An 18152-nucleotide genomic window follows, 5' to 3' on the forward strand; every position below is an offset into this window, starting at 1 on the left:
GGGGTGAGAGGAATTGGTGACAGGAAAGGGTGACAGGATGGGGGTGGCAGGAGGGGGTTGGTAGGGATGTGGTGACAGGAGGGTGACAGAAATGGGGTGACAGGAATTGGTGACAGGAAGGGTGAGGAGGGGTTGGGAAGGCGGTGACAGGACGGGTGACAGAAATGAGGTGACAGGAAGGGGTTACAGGAAGGGGGTGACAGGAGGGAGTTGGTAAGGATGTGGTGACAAGGATGTGGTGACAAGAGGGGGTGACAGGAATTGGTGACAGGAATTGGTGACAGGAGGGGGGTGACAGAGATGAGGTGACAGGGGGGAGTGACAGAAACGGGTGACAGGAGGGGGGTGGCAGGGATGTGGTGACAGGAGGGAGGGAGGTGACAGGGAGGAGGTGACAGAAATGGGGTGACAGGAAGGGGTGACAGGAATTGGTGACAGGAAGGGGGTGGCAGGGATGTGGTGACAGGAGGAGGAGGTGACAGGGAGGAGGTGACAGAAATGGGGTGACAGGAATTGGTGACAGGAAGGGGGTGACAGGAGGGGGGGTCAGGAATTGGTGACAGAAACGGGTGACAGGAAGGGGGGGACAAGAGGGGGTGGCAGGAGGGGGTTGGCAGGGATGTGGTGACAGTAAGGAGGTGACAGGGAGGAGGTGACAGAAATGGGGTGACAGGGAAGGGGTGAGAGGAAAATTGGTGACAGGAAGGGGGTTACAGGACGGGGGCGGCGGGGATGCGGTGACAAGGACGTGGTGACAGCGAGGAGGTGACAGGAATTGGTGACAGGAATCGGTGACAGGAAGGGGGGGACAAGAGGGGGGTGACAGGGAGGAGGTGACAGAAATGGGGTGACAGGAAGGGGTGAGAGGAAAATGGTGACAGGAAGGGGTTACAGGACGGGGGCGGCGGGATGCGGTGACAAGGATGTGGTGACAGCGAGGAGGTGACAGGAATTGGTGACAGCGAGGTGGAGGGGCCGCTCCACGCTCTCCCCGATGAAAGCGGCTCCCCCCTCCCGGGGGTCCCCCATGGCCGCGCTGCCCCCCGAGGCCTCGTGCCCCGTGTGCCTGGAGCTGTTCCGCGACCCCGTGTCCATCCACTGCGGCCACAACTTCTGCCGGGGGTGCATCGAGCGCTGCTGGGAGTGGGCCACCGACACCTTCCCCTGCCCCCGGTGCGGGAGACGGCGCCGGAGCGGAGCCTCCGCCCCAGCCGGGAGCTCGCCGGGGGTGCTCGCCATCGCCCGCAGGCTCGGCCTGGGGGGCGAGGAGGAGGAGGAGGAGGAGGAGGAGGAAGGCTGCGGGAAGCACCGGGAGCCGCTCAGGGTGTTCTGCAAGGAGGACGAGGCGCTGCTGTGCGGGGTGTGCCGGGAGTCCCGTGTCCACCGTGGCCACACCCTGGTGAGCCTGGGGAGGCTCGGGGCGAGTACGAGGTAAGGGGGGGGGGGAAAGGGGGGTTTTGGGGACCCCCTGCCCTGGTTGGGGGCGGGAGAGACCCCCCGGAGGTGCTGCTTTGGCGGGTTGGAGGGGGAGGAGGGGGGTTGTTGTCCCTTTGTGGCGTTGGCACGGGGGGTTGGGTGTGGTTGGGCTCCTGGTCCATCCATGACTGGAGTCCTGGTCCATCCCTGTTGGACTCCTGATCCATGGTTGGATTCCTGGTCCATCCCTGGTGGGCTCCTGATCCATGGCTGGATTCCTGATCCATCCATGACTGGACTCCTGATCCGTGGTTGGACTCCTGATCCATGGTTGGACTCCTGATCCATCCCTGGTTGGACTCCTGATCCGTGGTTGGACTCCTGATCTATGTTTGGAGTCCTGATCCATCCCTGTTGGGCTCCTGATCCATGTTTGGACTCCTGATCCATGGCTGGGCTCCTGGTCCATCCCTGGTTGGACTCCTGATCCATGCTTGGATTCCTGATCCATGGCTGGACTCCTGATCCATGCTTGGATTCCTGATCCATGGTGGGACTCCTGATCCATGTTTGGACTCCTGATCCATGGTTGGACTCCTGATCCATGGTTGGACTCCTGATCCATGGCTGAATTCCTAATCCCTGTTGGACTCCTGATCCATCCCTGGTTGTTCTCCTGATCCATGGCTGGATTCCTGACCCATCCCTGGTTGGATTCCTGATCCATGGCTGAATTCCTGATCCATGGTTGGATTCCTGGTCCATCCCTGGTTGTTCTCCTGATCCATGGCTGGATTCCTGATCCATGGCTGGACTCCTGGTCCATCCTTGGTTGGATTCCTGGTCCATCCTGTTGGACTCCTAATCCATGATTGGATTCCTGATCCATCCATGACTGGACTCCTGATCCATGGCTGGATTCCTGATCCATCCCTGGTTGGATTCCTGATCCCTGGTTTGACTCCTGATCCATGGTTGGACTCCTGATCCATGGTTGGACTCCTGATCCATGGTTGTTCTCCTGATCCATGGTTGTTCTCCTGATCCATGGCTGGATTCTGACCCATCCCTGGTTGGATTCCTGATCCATGGCTGAATTCCTGATCCATGGTTGGATTCCTGGTCCATCCCTGGTTGTTCTCCTGATCCATGGCTGGATTTCTGATCCATGGTTGGATTCCTGATCCATGGTTGTTCTCCTGATCCATGGCTGGATTCCTGACCCATCCCTGGTTGGATTCCTGATCCATGGTTGGATTCCTGGTCCATCCCTGGTTGTTCTCCTGATCCATGGCTGGATTTCTGATCCATGGTTGGATTCCTGATCCATGGCTGGACTCCTGATCCATGGTTGGACTCCTGATCCATGGTTGGATTCCTGATCCATGGCTGGATTCCTGATCCATATTTGGATTCCTGATCCATCCTGGTTTGGATTCTTAATCCCTGGTTGGGCTCCTGATCCCCCCTAACCCAGCGGGAATGTGGGCACCCAAAAAAAAAAAACGGAATGTTTTCCCGGCCAGAATTCCTGGAGCGGAACCCCCTCCCCAGGGTGGGGCTTTTTTTTTTGGGGATTCTCCCAAATTTCCAGGGAAACGGGGCCTTTCCTGCTTTTCCCTCCCCCCCCAGGCACAGCTCCAGGCCGGCTGCAAATCCTGAGGGGAAGACAGGGACAGACTCCTGGAATTCCGGGAGGCCCAAATGAGGAAAAACTGGGAGTGTTTGGTAAATCTGGATTTGCTTCCTTGGGAAATTCGGGGTCTCGCCGCTTGGGAATTTCGGATTTGATTCCTGGGAAATTTGGGATTTGTTTCCTTGGGAAATCCAGGGTCTTGCTGCTTGGGAATTTTGGGATTTGCTTCCCTGGGAAATTTGGGATCTCGCTACTTGGGAATTTTGGATTTGCTTCCTTGGGAAATTTGGGATTTGTTTCCTGGGAAATTTGGGATTTGTTTCCTTGGGAAATTTGGGATTTGCTTCCTTAGGAAATTTGGGGGTCTCATTGCTTGGGAATTTCGGGATTTGCTTCCTTGGGAAATTTGGGATTTGTTTCCTTGGGAAATTCGGGATCTCACTGCTTGGGAACGTGGGTGGGGGTCTCATGTTGGATTTGGGGGGTGGGAATTTCGGGATTCGATTCCTCGGGAAATCTGGGATCTCGCCGCTTGGGAATTTCGGGATTCGCTTCCTTGGGAACTTTGGGATCTCGTCGCTTGGGAATGTGGGGGGGTGGGGATCTCATCTTGGATTTGGGGGGTGGGGGGGTCATCCCTGGGCTCGGGATCCCTTCCCCCGGAGCCAAATCCATCCCCGTTCCCGCAGGAACAGACGGAATCCGAGCGGCAGAGGATCCTCTCCCACTTCCAGGGGCTCCGGGTGTCCCTGGAGGGTCACGCCCGGCGGCTCCTGGCCCGGCTCCGGCACCTGGAGACGGAGCTGGAGAAGGAGCAGGAGGAAAACCTGACGGGCCTGACCCAGGAGATCTCCCGGCTGGAATCCCGCATCCGGGAGCTGGAGGAGAAGTGTCGGGAACCCACCGGGACCTTCCTGCAGGTGAGAGGGAAGGGATGGAGCTGGGAATCCACCCCAGGGACTTGGGAATCTCCTCCTTGAATCCACCCCAGGGACTTGGGAATCTCCTCCCTGAATCCACCCCAGGGACTTGGGAATCTCCATTTTAACATTCCCCATTCCCTGAATTCCCTCTTCCCTCTCTCTCCTCTCCCACTTTAACATTCCCCTAATTCCAAGCCCCATTCCCTGAATTCCTCTTCCCTCTCTCTCCTCTCCCACTTTAACATTCCCCTGATCCCAAGCCCCATTCCCTGAATTCCAAGCCCCATTCCCTGAATTCCCTCTTCCCTCTCTCTCCTCCCACTTTAACCTTTCCCTGATTCCCAACCCCATTCCCTGAATTCCCTCTTCCCTCTCTCTCCTCTCCCATTTTAACCTTTCCTGATCCCAAGCCCCATTCCCTGAATTCAAAACCCCATTCCCTGAACTCCCTCTTCCCTCTCTCTCCTCCCATTTTAACCTTTCCCTGAATCCACCCCATGGCCTCGGGAATCTCCTCCCATTTTAACCTTTCCCCAATTCCAAGCCCCATTCCCTGAATTCCCTCTTCCCTGTTTCTCTCCTCCCACTTTAACCTTTCCCTGAATTCCCTCTTCCCTGTTTCTCTCCTCCCACTTTAACATTCCCCTAATTCCAAGCCCATTCCCTGAATTCCCTCTTCCCTCTCTCTCCTCCCACTTTAACCTTTCCTGAATCCACCCCACGGCCTCGGGAATCTCCCATTTTTTGGGAATCTCCTCCCATTTTGACCTTTCCCTGATCCCAAACCCCATTCCCTGAATTCAAAACCCCATTCCTGAATTCAAGCCCCATTCCCTGAATTCCTCTTCCCTCTCTCTCCTCCCATTTTAATGTTTCCCTGAATCCACCCCACGGCCTCGGGAATCTCCCATTTTTTGGGAATCTCCTCCACTTTAACCTTTCCCTGAATTCCCTCTTCCCTCTCTCTCCCCCCACTTTAACCTTTCCCCAATTCCAAACCCCATTCCCTGAATTCCCTCTTCCTGTTTCTCTCCTCCCACTTTAACCTTTCCCTGAATCCACCCCATGGCCTCGGGAATCTCCCATTTTTTGGGAATCTCCTCCCATTTTGACCTTTCCCTGATCCAAGCCCCATTCCCTGAATTCCCTCTTCCCTCTCTCTCCCCTCCCACTTTAACATTCCCCTAATTCCAAGCCCCCATTCCCTGATTTTCCTCTTCCCTCTCTCCTCTCCCATTTTAACCTTTCCCTGATCCCAAACCCCATTCCCTGAATTTCAAGCCCCATTCCCTGAATTCCAAACCCCATTCCCTGAATTCCAAACCCCATTCCCTGAATTTCCTCTCTCTCCTTTTCCAGGACATCGGCAGCACCCTGAGCAGGCACGGACGGGAATTCCCGACTTTTCCAGGCTGGGATTTGGGGCTTGGATCTCCCAAAATATTCGGGATTGGGGGTCAGGGGGTTCCTGGGGCTCCCCTAAATTCCTCCCTCCATCCTTTCCCTCCTTCCAAGGTTCCCAAATGAACATTCCCAGCTGCCCCCGTCGCCTTTTCCGGAGCTGGAAAAGAAAATTGGAAAATTCCGGGAGAAAAATCTTGTCCTGGAGGAGACCCTGAGGAGCTTCCAAGGTATCCTGGGGATTATATTGGGTTTTTATATTAATTAGATGGAATTTTATGTATATTTTATTTCCTTTAATTTATTGCATTTTATTGCAATTTTATTGCCATTTTATTTATAAGGTATATTTAATTTTATAAGTTTTACTATATATATTTTTTATTTATAGGTATATTTTATTTCCTTAATTTATTGCATTTTATTGCCATTTTATTTACAAGGTATATTTATATTTATAAGGTTTACTACATATATATTTTTTATTTCTAAGATATATTTTATTTCCTTAATTTATTGCATTTTATTGCAATTTTATTGCCATTTTATTTTATTGCCATTTTATTTATAAGGTACATTTACATTTCTAAGGTATATTTCTAAGGTATATTCCATATATTTTATTTATAAGGTATGTTTTATTAATTTAATTTATTATAAATTATTAACTAATCACCAATTAATAAATCCGACATCAATTAACGTGTCCCTTTCCAGACATCCTGATGTTCGAGCTGCCCGAAAAGAGTAAGTTTGGATCTCTGAGGAATCAGGGAATTCTCGCTGGGAGGGAAAAAATTCCTGAGGAATCAGGGAATCCTCTCCAGGAGGGAAAAACTTCCTGAGGGATCAGGGAATCCTCCCTGGGTGGGAAAAAATTCCTGAGGACTCAGGGAATCCTCTCCAGTGGGAAAAACTTCCTGAGGAATCAGGGAATCCTCCCGGGGTGGGAAAAAATTCCTGAGGAATCAGGGAATCCTCCCCGGTGGGAAAAAATTCCTGAGGAATCAGGGGATCCTCCCCGGGAGGGAAAAAATTCCTGAGGAATCAGGGATCCTCCCCGGGAGGGAAAAAATTCCTGAGGAATCAGGGAATCCTCCCGGGGTGGGAAAAAATTCCTGAGGAATCAGGGAATCCTCCCGGGGTGGGAAAAAATTCCTGAGGAATCAGGGAATCCTCCCGGGGTGGGAAAAAATTCCTGAGGAATCAGGGGATCCTCCCGGGAGGGAAAAAATTCCTGAGGAATCAGGGAATCCTCCCGGGGTGGGAAAAAATTCCTGAGGAATCAGGGAATCCTCCCGGGGTGGGAAAAAATTCCTGAGGAATCAGGGAATCCTCCCAGTGGGAAAAAATTCCTGAGGAATCAAGGAATCCTCCCCGGGTAGGAAAAAATTCCTGAGGAATCAGGGGATCCTCCCCAGTGGGAAAAAATTCCTGAGGAATCAGAGGATCCTCCCCAGTGGGAAAAACTTCCTGAGGAATCAGGGAATGCTCTCCAAGGGGAAAAACTTCCCGAGGAATCAGGGGAGGGAGGGAAAAACTCCCCGAGGACTCAGGGAATCCTCCCCGGTGGGAAAAAATTCCTGAGGACTCAGGGAATTCTCCCCGGGTGGGAAGGGAGGGAAAAACTCCCCGAGGAATCAGGGAATCCTCCCTGGGTGGGAAAAACTTCCTGAGGAATCAGGGAATCCTCTCCAGTGGGAAAAACTTCCTGAGGAATCAGGGAATCCTCCCCGGGTGGGAAAAAATTCCTGAGGACTCAGGGAATCCTCTCCGGGTGGGAAGGGAGGGAAAAACTCCCCGAGGGATCAGGGAATCCTCCCTGGGTGGGAAAAACTTCCTGAGGAATCAGGGGAGGGAGGGAAAAAACTCCCCGCGGACTCAGGGAATCCTCCCGGGAAGCGCCGGAGGAGCGGGATGGGGGGTGGCCGAAGATCCCCCCGGGGCCGTTCCGGGAGGTTCCCTGGGGAACATCCCTCTCTTTCCCCCCCCGGCAGTCGTGGTGACCCTGGACCCCTCCACGGCCCACCCGCAGCTCGTGGTGGCCCCCGACGGCCGCAGCGTGAGCTGGGAACCCCCCCGGGACCCCCCCGAGGAGACCCCCGAGGACCACCCTGAGGAAGGGCTCGGCCCCGACCCCTCCGACCCCTGCGATCCCTTCCCGGAACCCTTTGAGGACCCCCCCGAGGAGGGTCCCGACCCCGACCCCTCCATCCCCTCCTACCCCTTCCTGGAAACCCCCGAGGACCCCCCCCCAGGAGGGTCCCGACCCCTCCTACCCCTCCTACCCCTTCCTGGAAACCCTCGAGGACCCCCCCGGGGACCCCTCCCAGGAGGGTCCCGACCCTTCCATCCCCTCCATCCCCTCCTACCCTTCCCAGAACCCCCCGAGGACCCCCCCGAGGAGGGTCCCGACCCCTCCTACCCCTCCTACCCCTTCCTGGAAACCCTCGAGGACCCCCCGGGGACCCCTCCCAGGAGGGTCCCGACCCTTCCAACCCCTCCATCCCTTCCTACCCCTTCCCAGAACCCCCCGAGGACCCCCCCCAGGAGGGTCCCGACCCTTCCAACCCCTCCTACCCCTTCCCAGAACCCCCCGAGGACCCCCCCCAGGAGGGTCCCGACCCCTCCGACCCCTCCTACCCCTTCCCAGAACCCCCCGAGGACCCCTCCCAGGAGGGTCCCGACCCCTCCGCCCCCTCCCCGGACCCCCCCTCGGCCTCCCCCGACCCCGGCCCCGACCCCTGCGTGCGGGGCCGCCCGGGTGTCACCTGCGGGCTGTGCTGCTGGGACGCGGAGGTGTCCCCCCGGGGGTCGTGGGCGCTGGGGGTGGCCCTGGGGAGCCCCCCGGGCGAGCTGTGGTCCATGGGGCTGTGCCAGGGGCAGCTCTGGGCGCTCACGGCCCTGGAGCGGGTGCCCCTGGCGCGGGTGGGGGTCCCCCGGAGGGTGAGGGTGTCCCTGGACCACGACGGGGGCCGGGTGGCGTTTTGGGACGCCGAGAGGAGGGCGCTGATCTTCGCCTTCCCCGCGGCGGCGTTCGGGGGGCGGAGGGTGCACCCCTGGTTCCTGGTGTGGGGGGAGGGAGCCCGGATCGCCCTCTGCCCCTGACACCCCAAAATGAAGCACTGGCACGGTGGGATTCCCCCGGAAATAAAGAAACCCCCCCCAAAAAAAGCATTGGAATGAAGGAATCCTCCCCCAAAAATAGGGGAGTCCCAAAATGAAGCACTGGCACGATGGGATTCTCCCGGAAATAAAGAAACCCCCCAAAAAAAGTATTGGAATGAAGGAATCCTACCCAAAAATAAGGGAGCCCCAAAACGAAGCGTTGGCAGGATGGGAACCACCCCAAAAATAGGGAAACCCCAAAAACGAAGCAGTTGCACCCCAAAATGAAGCACTGGCACGGTGGGATTCTCCCAGAAATAAAGAAACCCCCCAAAAAAAGTATTGGAATGAAGGAATCTTGCCCCAAAATAGGGGAGCCCCAAAACGAAGCAGCTGCACCCCAAAACGAAGCACTGGCACGGTGGGATTCTCCCAGAAATAAAGAAACCCCCCAAAAAAGCATTGGAATGAAGGAATCCTCCCAAAAAATAGGGAAGCCCCAAAACGAAACACTGGCACAGTGGGATTCTCCCAGAAATAAAGAAACCCCCAAAAAAAGTATTGGAATGAAGGAATCCTGCCCCAAAAATAGGGAAACCCCAAAACAAAGCATTGGCAGGATGGGAACCACCCCAAAAATAGGGAAGCCCCAAAACGAAGCACTGGCACGATGGGATTCTCCCAGAAATAAAGAAACCCCCCAAAAAAGTATTGGAAGGAAGGAATCTTGCCCCCAAAAATAGGGGAGCCCCAAAACGAAACACTGGCACAGTGGGATTCTCCCAGAAATAAAGAAACCCCCCAAAAAAAGTATTGGAATGAAGGAATCCTGCCCCAAAAATAGGGAAACCCCAAAACAAAGCATTGGCAGGATGGGAACCACCCCAAAAATAGGGAAGCCCCAAAAGGGAGAACTGGCAGGATGGGAACCACCCCAAAAATAGGGAAACCCCAAAACGAAGCAGCCGTCACGTGGTTGTGTTTTTTTTTTTAATTAACAACACAAATCTGGGGCAGGAGGAGAAAAATCACGGGGAGTCTTTTTAGTAAATTTTTAATTAATTTTTTGGTGGCTCCTGAGGGGGTTTGATGGTTCCTGAGGGTTCCTGGTGGTCTCTGGGTGGTTTTTGATGGTCCCTGGGTTGTTTTTGGTGGTCCCCAAGCGGTTTTTGATGGTCCCCAAGTGATTTTTTATGGTCACCAAGTGGTTTTTCCTGGTTCCTGAGTGGCTTTTGATGGTCCCCAAGTGATTTTTGATGGTTCCTGCGTGGTGTTTGCTGGTCCCTGGGTGGGTTTTGCTGGTCCCCAAGTGATTTTTGCTGGTCCCCAAGTGGTTTTTGTTGGTCCCCAAGTGGTTTTTGTTGGTCCCCAAGTGGTTTTTGCTGGTCCCCGAGTGATTTTTGATGGTCCCCAAGTGATTTTTGATGGTCCCTGGGTGGTGTTTGCTGGATCCCAAGTGGTTTTTGGTGGCCCCCAAGTGGTTTTTGCTGGTCCCCAAGTGGTTTTTGGTGGTGCCTGAGTGGTTTTGATGGTCCCTGATGTGTTTTTGACGGCTCTTGAGGGGATTTTGATGGTCTCTGAGTGGTGTTTGATGGTCCCCAAGTGGTTTTTGCTGGTCCCTGAGCAGTTTTTGCTGGTCCCTGATGGGAACCCCTCCGTCCCCCCCTCCCTCTCAGGGGCAGATCCTGAGCTGGGCCCTCGCCCCCACCACCCAGAGCCAGGGCCGGACCCTCTCCCCGGCGAAGGCCGCGCGGGAGAAGAGGAAGAGGAGCCCCCCGCCCGCCGCCCCCTCGCCGTCGAAGAAGGCCACGGTGCCCGCGGCGTAGTCCAGGTGGACGCCGACCCTGCGGGGCACCCGGCGCAGGGGCAGGGGGGTCACCTTTCGGGGGGTCAGCGCCCTCAGCTGCCCCCCCCAGCGCTCCAGGCCCCAAATCCCGCCCTGGGGGCCCAGGGGCAGGCGGCCCTTCCTGGCCACCGAGTCCCGGGCCACCCCCACGGCCCAGTCGCCGCCGTCCCCCACGTCCACGGCCCAGCAGTGGCGGCCGGAGGCGAAGCCGGGCCGGCCCAGCACGAAGGGCCAGTAGTCGAAGCGTTCGGGGCTGTCCGGAAGGTTCCGGGCCGGGCCGGGCCCGCAGCGCCGACGGACGCTCTTCCCATCCTCCGACAGCACCAGCTCGGGGTGGGCCGTGTCGGGGTCCAGGGTCACGGGGGCTGGAGGGGGGAAAGGGGGGTTAAAAGATGGGCTGAGAAACCCTCGGGGCGGGAGGGATCGGTTTGGGATCGCCAGGGGTGAGAACAATCCCAAAATGAAGGGTTGGATTGAAGGAATCCTGCCCAAAAATAGGGAAACCCCAAAACGAAGCATCTGCACCCCAAAATGGGGCTCCAGCCCCACACCGGACGCTCTTCCCGTCCTCAGACAGCACCAGCTCGGGGTGGGCCGTGTCGGGGTCCAGGGTCACGGGGGTTGGAGGGGGGAAAGGGGGGTTAAAAGATGGGATGAGCAACCCCTTCGGGGCAGGGATGCCCAGGGGTGGGAACGACCCCAAAACGAAGCGTTGGAATGATGGGAAGCACCCCAAAAATAGGGAAACCCCAAAACGAAGCATCTGCACCCCAAAATGGGGCTCCAGCCCCACACCGGACGCTCTTCCCATCCTCCCACAGCACCAGCTCGGGGGGGGCCGTGTCAGGGTCCAGGGTCACGGGGGCTGGAGGGGGAAAAGGGGGTTAGAAGATGGGATGAGCAACTCCTTCGGGGTAGGGATGCCCAGGGGTGGGAACGGCCCCAAGAGGAAGTGTTGGAATGATGGGAAGCACCCCAAAAATAGGGAAACCCCAAAACGAAGCATCTGCACCCCAAAAATAGGGAAACCCGAAAACGAAGGATCTAAATCCCAAAATGAAGCACTGGATTGAAGGAATCCTGCCCAAAAATAGGGAAACCCCAAAACGAAGCATCTGCACCCCAAAATGAAGCACTGGTAGGATGGAATCCTCCCTAAAATAGGGAAACCCCAAAACGAAGCATCTGCACCCCAAAAATAGGGAAACCCCAAAACGAAGCATTGGCACGATGGAAACCATCCCAAAAATAGAGAAACCCCAAAATGAAGCATTGGAACGATGGGAAGCACCTCAAAAATAGGGAAACCCCAAAACGAAGCATCTAAATCCCAAAATGAAGCACTGGCAGGATGGAATCCTCCCTAAAATAGGGAAACCCCAAAACGAAGCGTCTAAACCCCAAAACGAAGCGTTGACATGATGGGAACCACCTCAAAAATAGGGAAACCCCAAAAGGAAGCATTGACACGATGGGAACCACCTCAAAAATAGGGAAACCCCAAAAGGAAGCACTGGAATGATGGGAATCACCCCAAAAATAGGGAAACCCCAGAACGAAGCATCTAAACCTCAAAAGGAAACATTGACCCCCCAAAACGAAGCGTTGGAATGAAGGAATCCTCCCCAAAAATAGGAAAACCCCAAAATGAAGCGTTGGGATGAAGGAATCCTCCCCAAAAATAGGGAAACCCCAAAACGAAGCATCTGCACCCCAAAATGAAGCAGTGGCAGGATGGAATCCTCCCCAAAAAATCTAATTTTCCCTCCCCAGATACCTTGGAGCTTCCTCAGGGTCTCCTTGAGGGCGTTGCTCCTCCAGGAGAAGTGACAGATCCGCTCCTCCGACCCCGCAGCTGCGTCCGGGGGCAGCTGGAAAGTCACCTTCCCGCACCTGGGGAAGAAAGAAAACCACAAAAAACCCCTCAGGAACCACCAAAACCTCTCAGGAACCACCAAAAACCCCTCAGGAACCCTCAGGAACCACCAAAAACCCCTCAGGAAACGCCAAAAACCCCTCAGGAACCACCAAAAATCCTTCAGGAACCCTCAGGAACCACCAAAAACCCCTCAGGAACCAAAAAAAACCCCTCAGGAACCAAAAAAAACCCCTCAGGAACCAAAAAAAACCCCTCAGGAACCAAAAAAAACCCCTCAGGAACCACCAAAACCCCCTCAGAAATCACCAAAACCCCCTCAGGAACCACCAAAAATTATTCAAGAACCACCAAAAATTATTCAGGAACCACCAAAAATTATTCAGGAACCACCAAAAATTATTCAGGAACCACCAAAAACCCCTCAGGAACCACCAAAAATTATTCAGGAACCACCAAAAACCACTCAGGAACCACCAAAAATCCTTCAAAAACCACCAAAAACCCCTCAGGAACCACCAAAAACCCTTCAGGAACCACCAAAAACCCCTCAGGAACCACCAAAAATTATTCAGGAACCACCAAAAACCACTCAGGAACCACCAAAAATCCTTCAAAAACCACCAAAAACCCCTCAGGAACCACCAAAAACCCTTCAGGAACCACCAAAAACCCCTCAGGAACCACCAAAAATTATTCAGGAACCACCAAAAACCCTTCAGAAATCCCCCAAAATTATTCAGGAACCTCCAAAACCCCTCAGGAACCACAGAAATTATTCAGGAACCACCAAAAATTATTCAGAAATCCCCAAAAATTCCTCAGAAATCCCCCAAAATTATTCCGGAACCACCAAAAACCCCCCCGAATTCCCGCCTTTTTTTCCCGAAGTTTCCTTTTCTCCCGGAATAATAAAAAAAACCTCCTGGAAAAGCTTTCCCGGGAAAGGTTCCACGGACCTGCCGAGGGAGCTTTTCGAGTCCTGGAAGAGAAAAAATTCAGGAAAAGCGGCTCAGGGGGGGCCATTCCCAAAAATCCCGCCCTCCCACAGCCATTTAATTCCCTTTTTTCCCCCCGTTTTTCCAGGCTCAAATTCCCTCTCCTCGTCCTTCCACCTCCCGGATTTTTTCCCCCCCTCCCTCTGATTTTTTCCCTGAAAAAACCTCCAAAAACCAGGGATGAATTCCTGATTTTTTCCCCCCTCCCTCTGATTTTTTCCCTGAAAAAAACCTCCAATAAAAGGGATGAATTTCCGATTTTTTCGGGGAAAAAACCTCCAAAAAAAGGGATGAATTTCCGATTTTTTCGGGGAAAAAACCTCCAAAAAAAGGGATAAATTCCCGATTTTTTCCCTGGAAAAAAACCTCCCAAAAAAAGGGATGAATTCCCGATTTTTTCAGGGAAAAAACCTCCAAAAAAAGGGATGAATTCCCGATTTTTTCCCTGGTAAAAACCTCCAATAAAAGGGACGGATTCCTGATTTTTTCCCTGGAAAAAACCTCCCAAAAAAAGGGATAAATTCCCGATTTTTCACCCCTCCCTCTGATTTTTTTCCCTGAAAAAAACCTCCAATAAAAGGGATGAATTCCCGATTTTTTCAGGGAAAAAAACCTCCAAAAAAAGGGATGAATTCCCGATTTTTTCCCTGGAAAAAAACCTCCAAAAAAAGGGACGAATTCCCGATTTTTTCGGGGAAAAAACCTCCAAAAAAAGGGATGAATTCCCGATTTTTTCCCTGGTAAAAACCTCCAATAAAAGGGACAAATTCCCGATTTTTCCCCCCCTCCCTCTGATTTTTTCCCTGAAAAAACCTCCAATAAAAGGGACAAATTCCCGATTTTTTCACCCCTCCCTCTGATTTTTTCCCTGAAAAAACCTCCAAAAAAAGGGATGAATTCCCGATTTTTTCCCTGAAAAAAACCTCCAAAAAAAGGGACAAATTCCCGATTTTTTCCCCCCTCCCTCCGATTTTTCCCTGGAAAAAAGCTCCCAAAAAAAGGGAATTCATTCCCTCACCGGCTCCTGCTTTTCCTCCTCCTCTTCCCGGGCCGGGAATTCCAGCTGGGAAATCTCCGGGATTTGGGGGGAATTTCTCTCCTGGCGCTTCTCCAGCTCATTTTTCAGGTCCTGCAGCTTTGGGAGGAGGGGGAGAAGATCCCAAAATTCCAAAGGAAGGAGGGATGGGGCGGGAAAAACCCTCGGGAATCCGCGGGAAGGCTTTTCCCGGGGGGAAGAACCCAAATCCCGGCGGGTTTTTCTGGGATTCTTTGGGAAATCGGGGCGGGGGAAAATCCGACCCGGCGGGGCCGGGAGGGAAGGGGCTGTTCCAGCCGGAATTTGGGGGAATTTGGGCAGAATTCGGCCAAATTCGGGTAGAATTCGGCTGAATTTAGGGAGAACTTGGCTGAATTTGCACAGGATCTGGACAAATTTGGGTAGAATTTGGCCGAATTTGGGTAGAATTGGGCCGAATTTGGGCAGAAATGGGCTGAATTTTCCCATAATTTGGCCAAATTTGAACAGAATTTGGCTGAATTTTCCCATAATTTTGGTCAAATTCGGGCAGAATTTGGCTGAATTTGGGCAGAATTGGACTGAATTTGAGCAGAATTTTCCCATAATTTGGCCAAATTCGGGCCGAATTTGGCTGAATTTTCGCATAATTCGGTCGAATTTGAGCCGAATTTGCTGAATTTTCCCATAATTTATTCCCAAAAAGGGGGTGACACCCACCAGCTCCTCCAGTTTTCCTGCTCGGAGTCTTCCTCTGTGCCCTGGGAGCGCCGGGAATGCCGGAATTCCTTCCCCAATTCCTTCCCCAATCCCTTCCCGAGCCCTGGGATGCGCTGGGATCCTTCCCTTCCTGCTCCTTCCCAGCCCGGGCGGAGCCTCCTGGCGTCTCCTGGTTCCTCCTCCTCGATATTCCCGGTTTTTTTGTTATCCCGGGAGCTCCTGCCCTCGGGGGGAGCTGCGGCTCCGTCTGTGCTCCCGAGGGAAACCCGCCATTCCCCCAAAAAACCCCCTCTAAATTTATAAATAAATGTATAAATAAAATTACCCGGATAAATGGATTTCGTTTAAAATGAACTCGTTGTATTTATTTTTTTAAAATATATATATGAACTATATATATATAATATATATATATTTATAAATAAATAAATTAATTTATAAATAAAATTATACGGATAAATGGATCTAATTTAAAATGAATTCATATTTATTTTTAAAATATATACAAACTATATATATATAATACATATAAATTGAATTTATAAATAAAATTATACAAATGGATTTCATTTAAAATGAACTCGTGTTTATTTTTAAAATATATATAAACTATATATACAGATAATAAATAATAGATATAAACTAAATTTATAAATAAAATTACCCGGATAAACGGATTTCATTTAAAAACGAACTCGTCACATTTATTTTTTTAAAAAATACCCGTTTCTTTTTCAAACGCACATTTATTTTTGAAGGTTTTTGAATGTACATTCGCTTCTCCCGGGATGCAAATTCCCGACTCCCGCAGACGTTTTCCCACCGGGAAGAGCCCCGGGAACGCCCCAAAAAAAGAGCCTCGGGCTCGGCTCCTTCGTCTGGGGATCGGGGGAAGGGAAAGGAGTCCGGAAAACCTGGAAAACCTGGAAAAACCAGCTTGGAAAACAACCCGGCCGGGCTGGGAACGTCCCGCTTGGCATTTTCCCGGGAAAAAAAGGGGCCGTCCCGGAGGGCTCGGGGTGGGGAAACCGGGAATTCCGGCTCCCGGGGAAGGGGGGGTTTCCCTGGGATGGGCTTTGGGCCTCCGGGGGGGACCGGGGATGGGCAGGGGGCTCATCCCGGCTTTTTTGGGACCCCTGGGATGGGCAGGGGGCTCATCCCGGCTTTTTTTTGGGACCCCTGAGATGGGCAGGGGGCTCATCCCGGCTTTTTTTTGGGACCCCTGGGATGGGCAGGGGGCTCATCCCGGCTTTTTTTTGGGAGCCCTGGGATGGGCAGGGGGCTCATCCCGGCTTTTTTGGGACCCCTGGGATGGGCAGGGGGCTCGTCCCGGCTTTTTTTGGGACCCCTGGGATGGGCAGGGGGCTCGTCCCGGGTTTTTGGGACCCCTGGGATGGGCAGGGGGCTCATCCCGGGTCTGTTATTCCCTGGGATGGGGAGGGGGCTCATCCCGGCTTTTTTGGGACCCCTGGAATGGGCAGGGGGCTCATCCCGGATCTTTTGGGACCCCTGGAATGGGCAGGGGGCTCATCCCGGATCTTTTGGGACCCCTGGGATGGGCAGGGGGTCATCCCGGGTCTGTTATTCCTGGTGGGACCCCTGGGATGGGCAGGGGGCTCATCTTGGCTTTTTTGGGACCCCTGGGATGAGCAGGGGGCTCGTCCAGGGTTTTTGGGACCCCTGGGATGGGCAGGGGGCTCATCCCGGCTTTTTTTGGGACCCCTGGGATGGGCAGGGGGCTCATCCCGTGTCTGTTATTCCCTGGGATGGGCAGGGGGCTCATCCCGGCTTTTTGGGGACCCCTGGGATGGGGAAGGGGCTCATCCCGTGTATGTTATTCCCTGGGATGGGCAGGGGGTTTATCCCATGTCTGTAATTCCCGGTGGGATGGGGAAGGGGCTCATCCCGGGTCTGTAATTCCTTTGGATGGGCAGGGGACTCATCCCAGCTTTTTTGGGACCCCTGGGATGGGCAGGGGGCTCATCCCGGCTCTGTTATTCCCTGGGATGGGCAGGGGGCTCATCCCGGCTTTTTGGGGACCCCTGGGATGGGCAGGGGGCTCATCCCGGGTCTGTGGGACCCCTGGGATGGGCAGGGGGCTCATCCCGGGTCTGTGGGACCCCTGGGATGGGTAGGGGGCTCATCCCGGGTCTGTAATTCCCGGTGGGATCCGTGGGGGTGGGGAGGGGGCTCCTCGTGGCCGTTTTCCCGAGCCCGCCCCCCTCCCGCTCCTTCCCGGTTCCTCTTCTCGGTTCCGGGATCAACCCCGGGGCAGTTTCGGGGCCTCTTCCCCTTTTTTTTTATTTTTTGTGGGGTTTTCTCAGAAGAAAAACAAAAAATCTCACGATTTCCAGGAAATCGAGGGCGGGGAAAAGCGGGAAAAGGGACGGAATTTGTGTCCCTTCCCACCCTCCCCTCGGCACGTGGAATTTGTCCCCATCCCAGAGATTTTCCCGGTTTATCCCCCCCCCGGGGGCTCAGAAATCCAGAGGGACGCGCCCCCGGGAGGGGAGGGTTCCACCCGAAATGGTCTTTTATTGAGGACAAAGCGCCGTCCCAGAGAATTCCCTGGAGCCGGGAATCGCCTGGGACACGGGGGAGGAACGAGGAATTCCCTCGGGCGTGGGAGAGGAGCAGGGAATTCTCTCGGACACCGGGGGGGAGCCGAGAATTCCCTCGGAGCCAGGAATTCCCTCGCACATGGGGCAAGACCCAAGAATTCCCTGGAGCCCAGAATTCCCTGGGATGTGGGAGAGGAACAGGGAATTCCCTGGGACACGGGGGAGGAGCCGAGAATTCCCTCGGAGCCGGGAATTGCCTGGGACACGGGGGAGGAACGAGGAATTCCCTGGGACTGAAAAAGTGAAAAAAAAAAAAAAAAAAGGGAAAATGTGGGGCTGGAAAAATGAAAAAAGAAAGGAAAATATGGGGGTGGAAAAGTGAAATAAAGGGAATATTTGGGGCTAGGAGGGGATGGGAAGGGAGGCAGGAGACTGGACTCGGTGATCTCAGAGGTCTTTTCCAACCTGGGAAAAGAAGAGAGGAGGGAAAGAGACCCAAAAAAGGAACCGATGTTTCTGCCCGGTTTCGAACCGGGGACCTTTCGCGTGTGAGGCGAACGTGATAACCACTACACTACAGAAACGCCGTGCCGCGCTCCCCGCCCCGCCGCGCTACGGCCGCGCTCCGCTCACCGCGGAGGGGCCCCCTCCG

General features: G+C 53.8%; 2 protein-coding genes and 1 non-coding gene across 3 annotated transcripts; 1 reads left to right on the plus strand and 2 right to left on the minus strand.

Moving 5' to 3' along the window:
• The first annotated feature begins 994 nt into the window (after positions 1-994).
• LOC135408293 (zinc finger protein RFP-like) lies at positions 995-8503 on the plus strand. Its single transcript, XM_064643524.1, is given in 11 exon segments — positions 995-1175; positions 1178-1224; positions 1226-1406; positions 1409-1431; positions 3049-3144; positions 3742-3972; positions 5335-5357; positions 5491-5606; positions 6094-6123; positions 7374-7518; positions 8124-8503. Coding segments are annotated over 11 exon segments (1434 nt in total). The 3' UTR covers positions 8485-8503.
• A 1282-nt stretch (positions 8504-9785) lies between these two features.
• On the minus strand, positions 9786-15713 carry LOC135408294 (butyrophilin subfamily 1 member A1-like). Its single transcript, XM_064643525.1, has 5 exons — positions 15663-15713; positions 14223-14339; positions 13170-13188; positions 12108-12377; positions 9786-10695 (listed from the first exon to the last, which is right to left on the minus strand). Exons 1-5 carry the CDS (start codon positions 15711-15713, stop codon positions 10157-10159), a joined length of 996 nt encoding a protein of 331 aa, XP_064499595.1. The 3' UTR covers positions 9786-10156.
• Positions 15714-18011: 2298 nt separating this feature from the next.
• Positions 18012-18084, minus strand: TRNAV-CAC (transfer RNA valine (anticodon CAC)). Its single transcript has one exon. It is a non-coding gene; the product is annotated as a tRNA-Val (tRNA).
• Between the last annotated feature and the right edge of the window lie 68 nt (positions 18085-18152).

The sequence above is a fragment of the Pseudopipra pipra genome, unplaced genomic scaffold (assembly GCF_036250125.1).
Source record: "Pseudopipra pipra isolate bDixPip1 unplaced genomic scaffold, bDixPip1.hap1 HAP1_SCAFFOLD_295, whole genome shotgun sequence".
NCBI classification, from domain to species: Eukaryota; Metazoa; Chordata; class Aves; order Passeriformes; family Pipridae; genus Pseudopipra; species Pseudopipra pipra.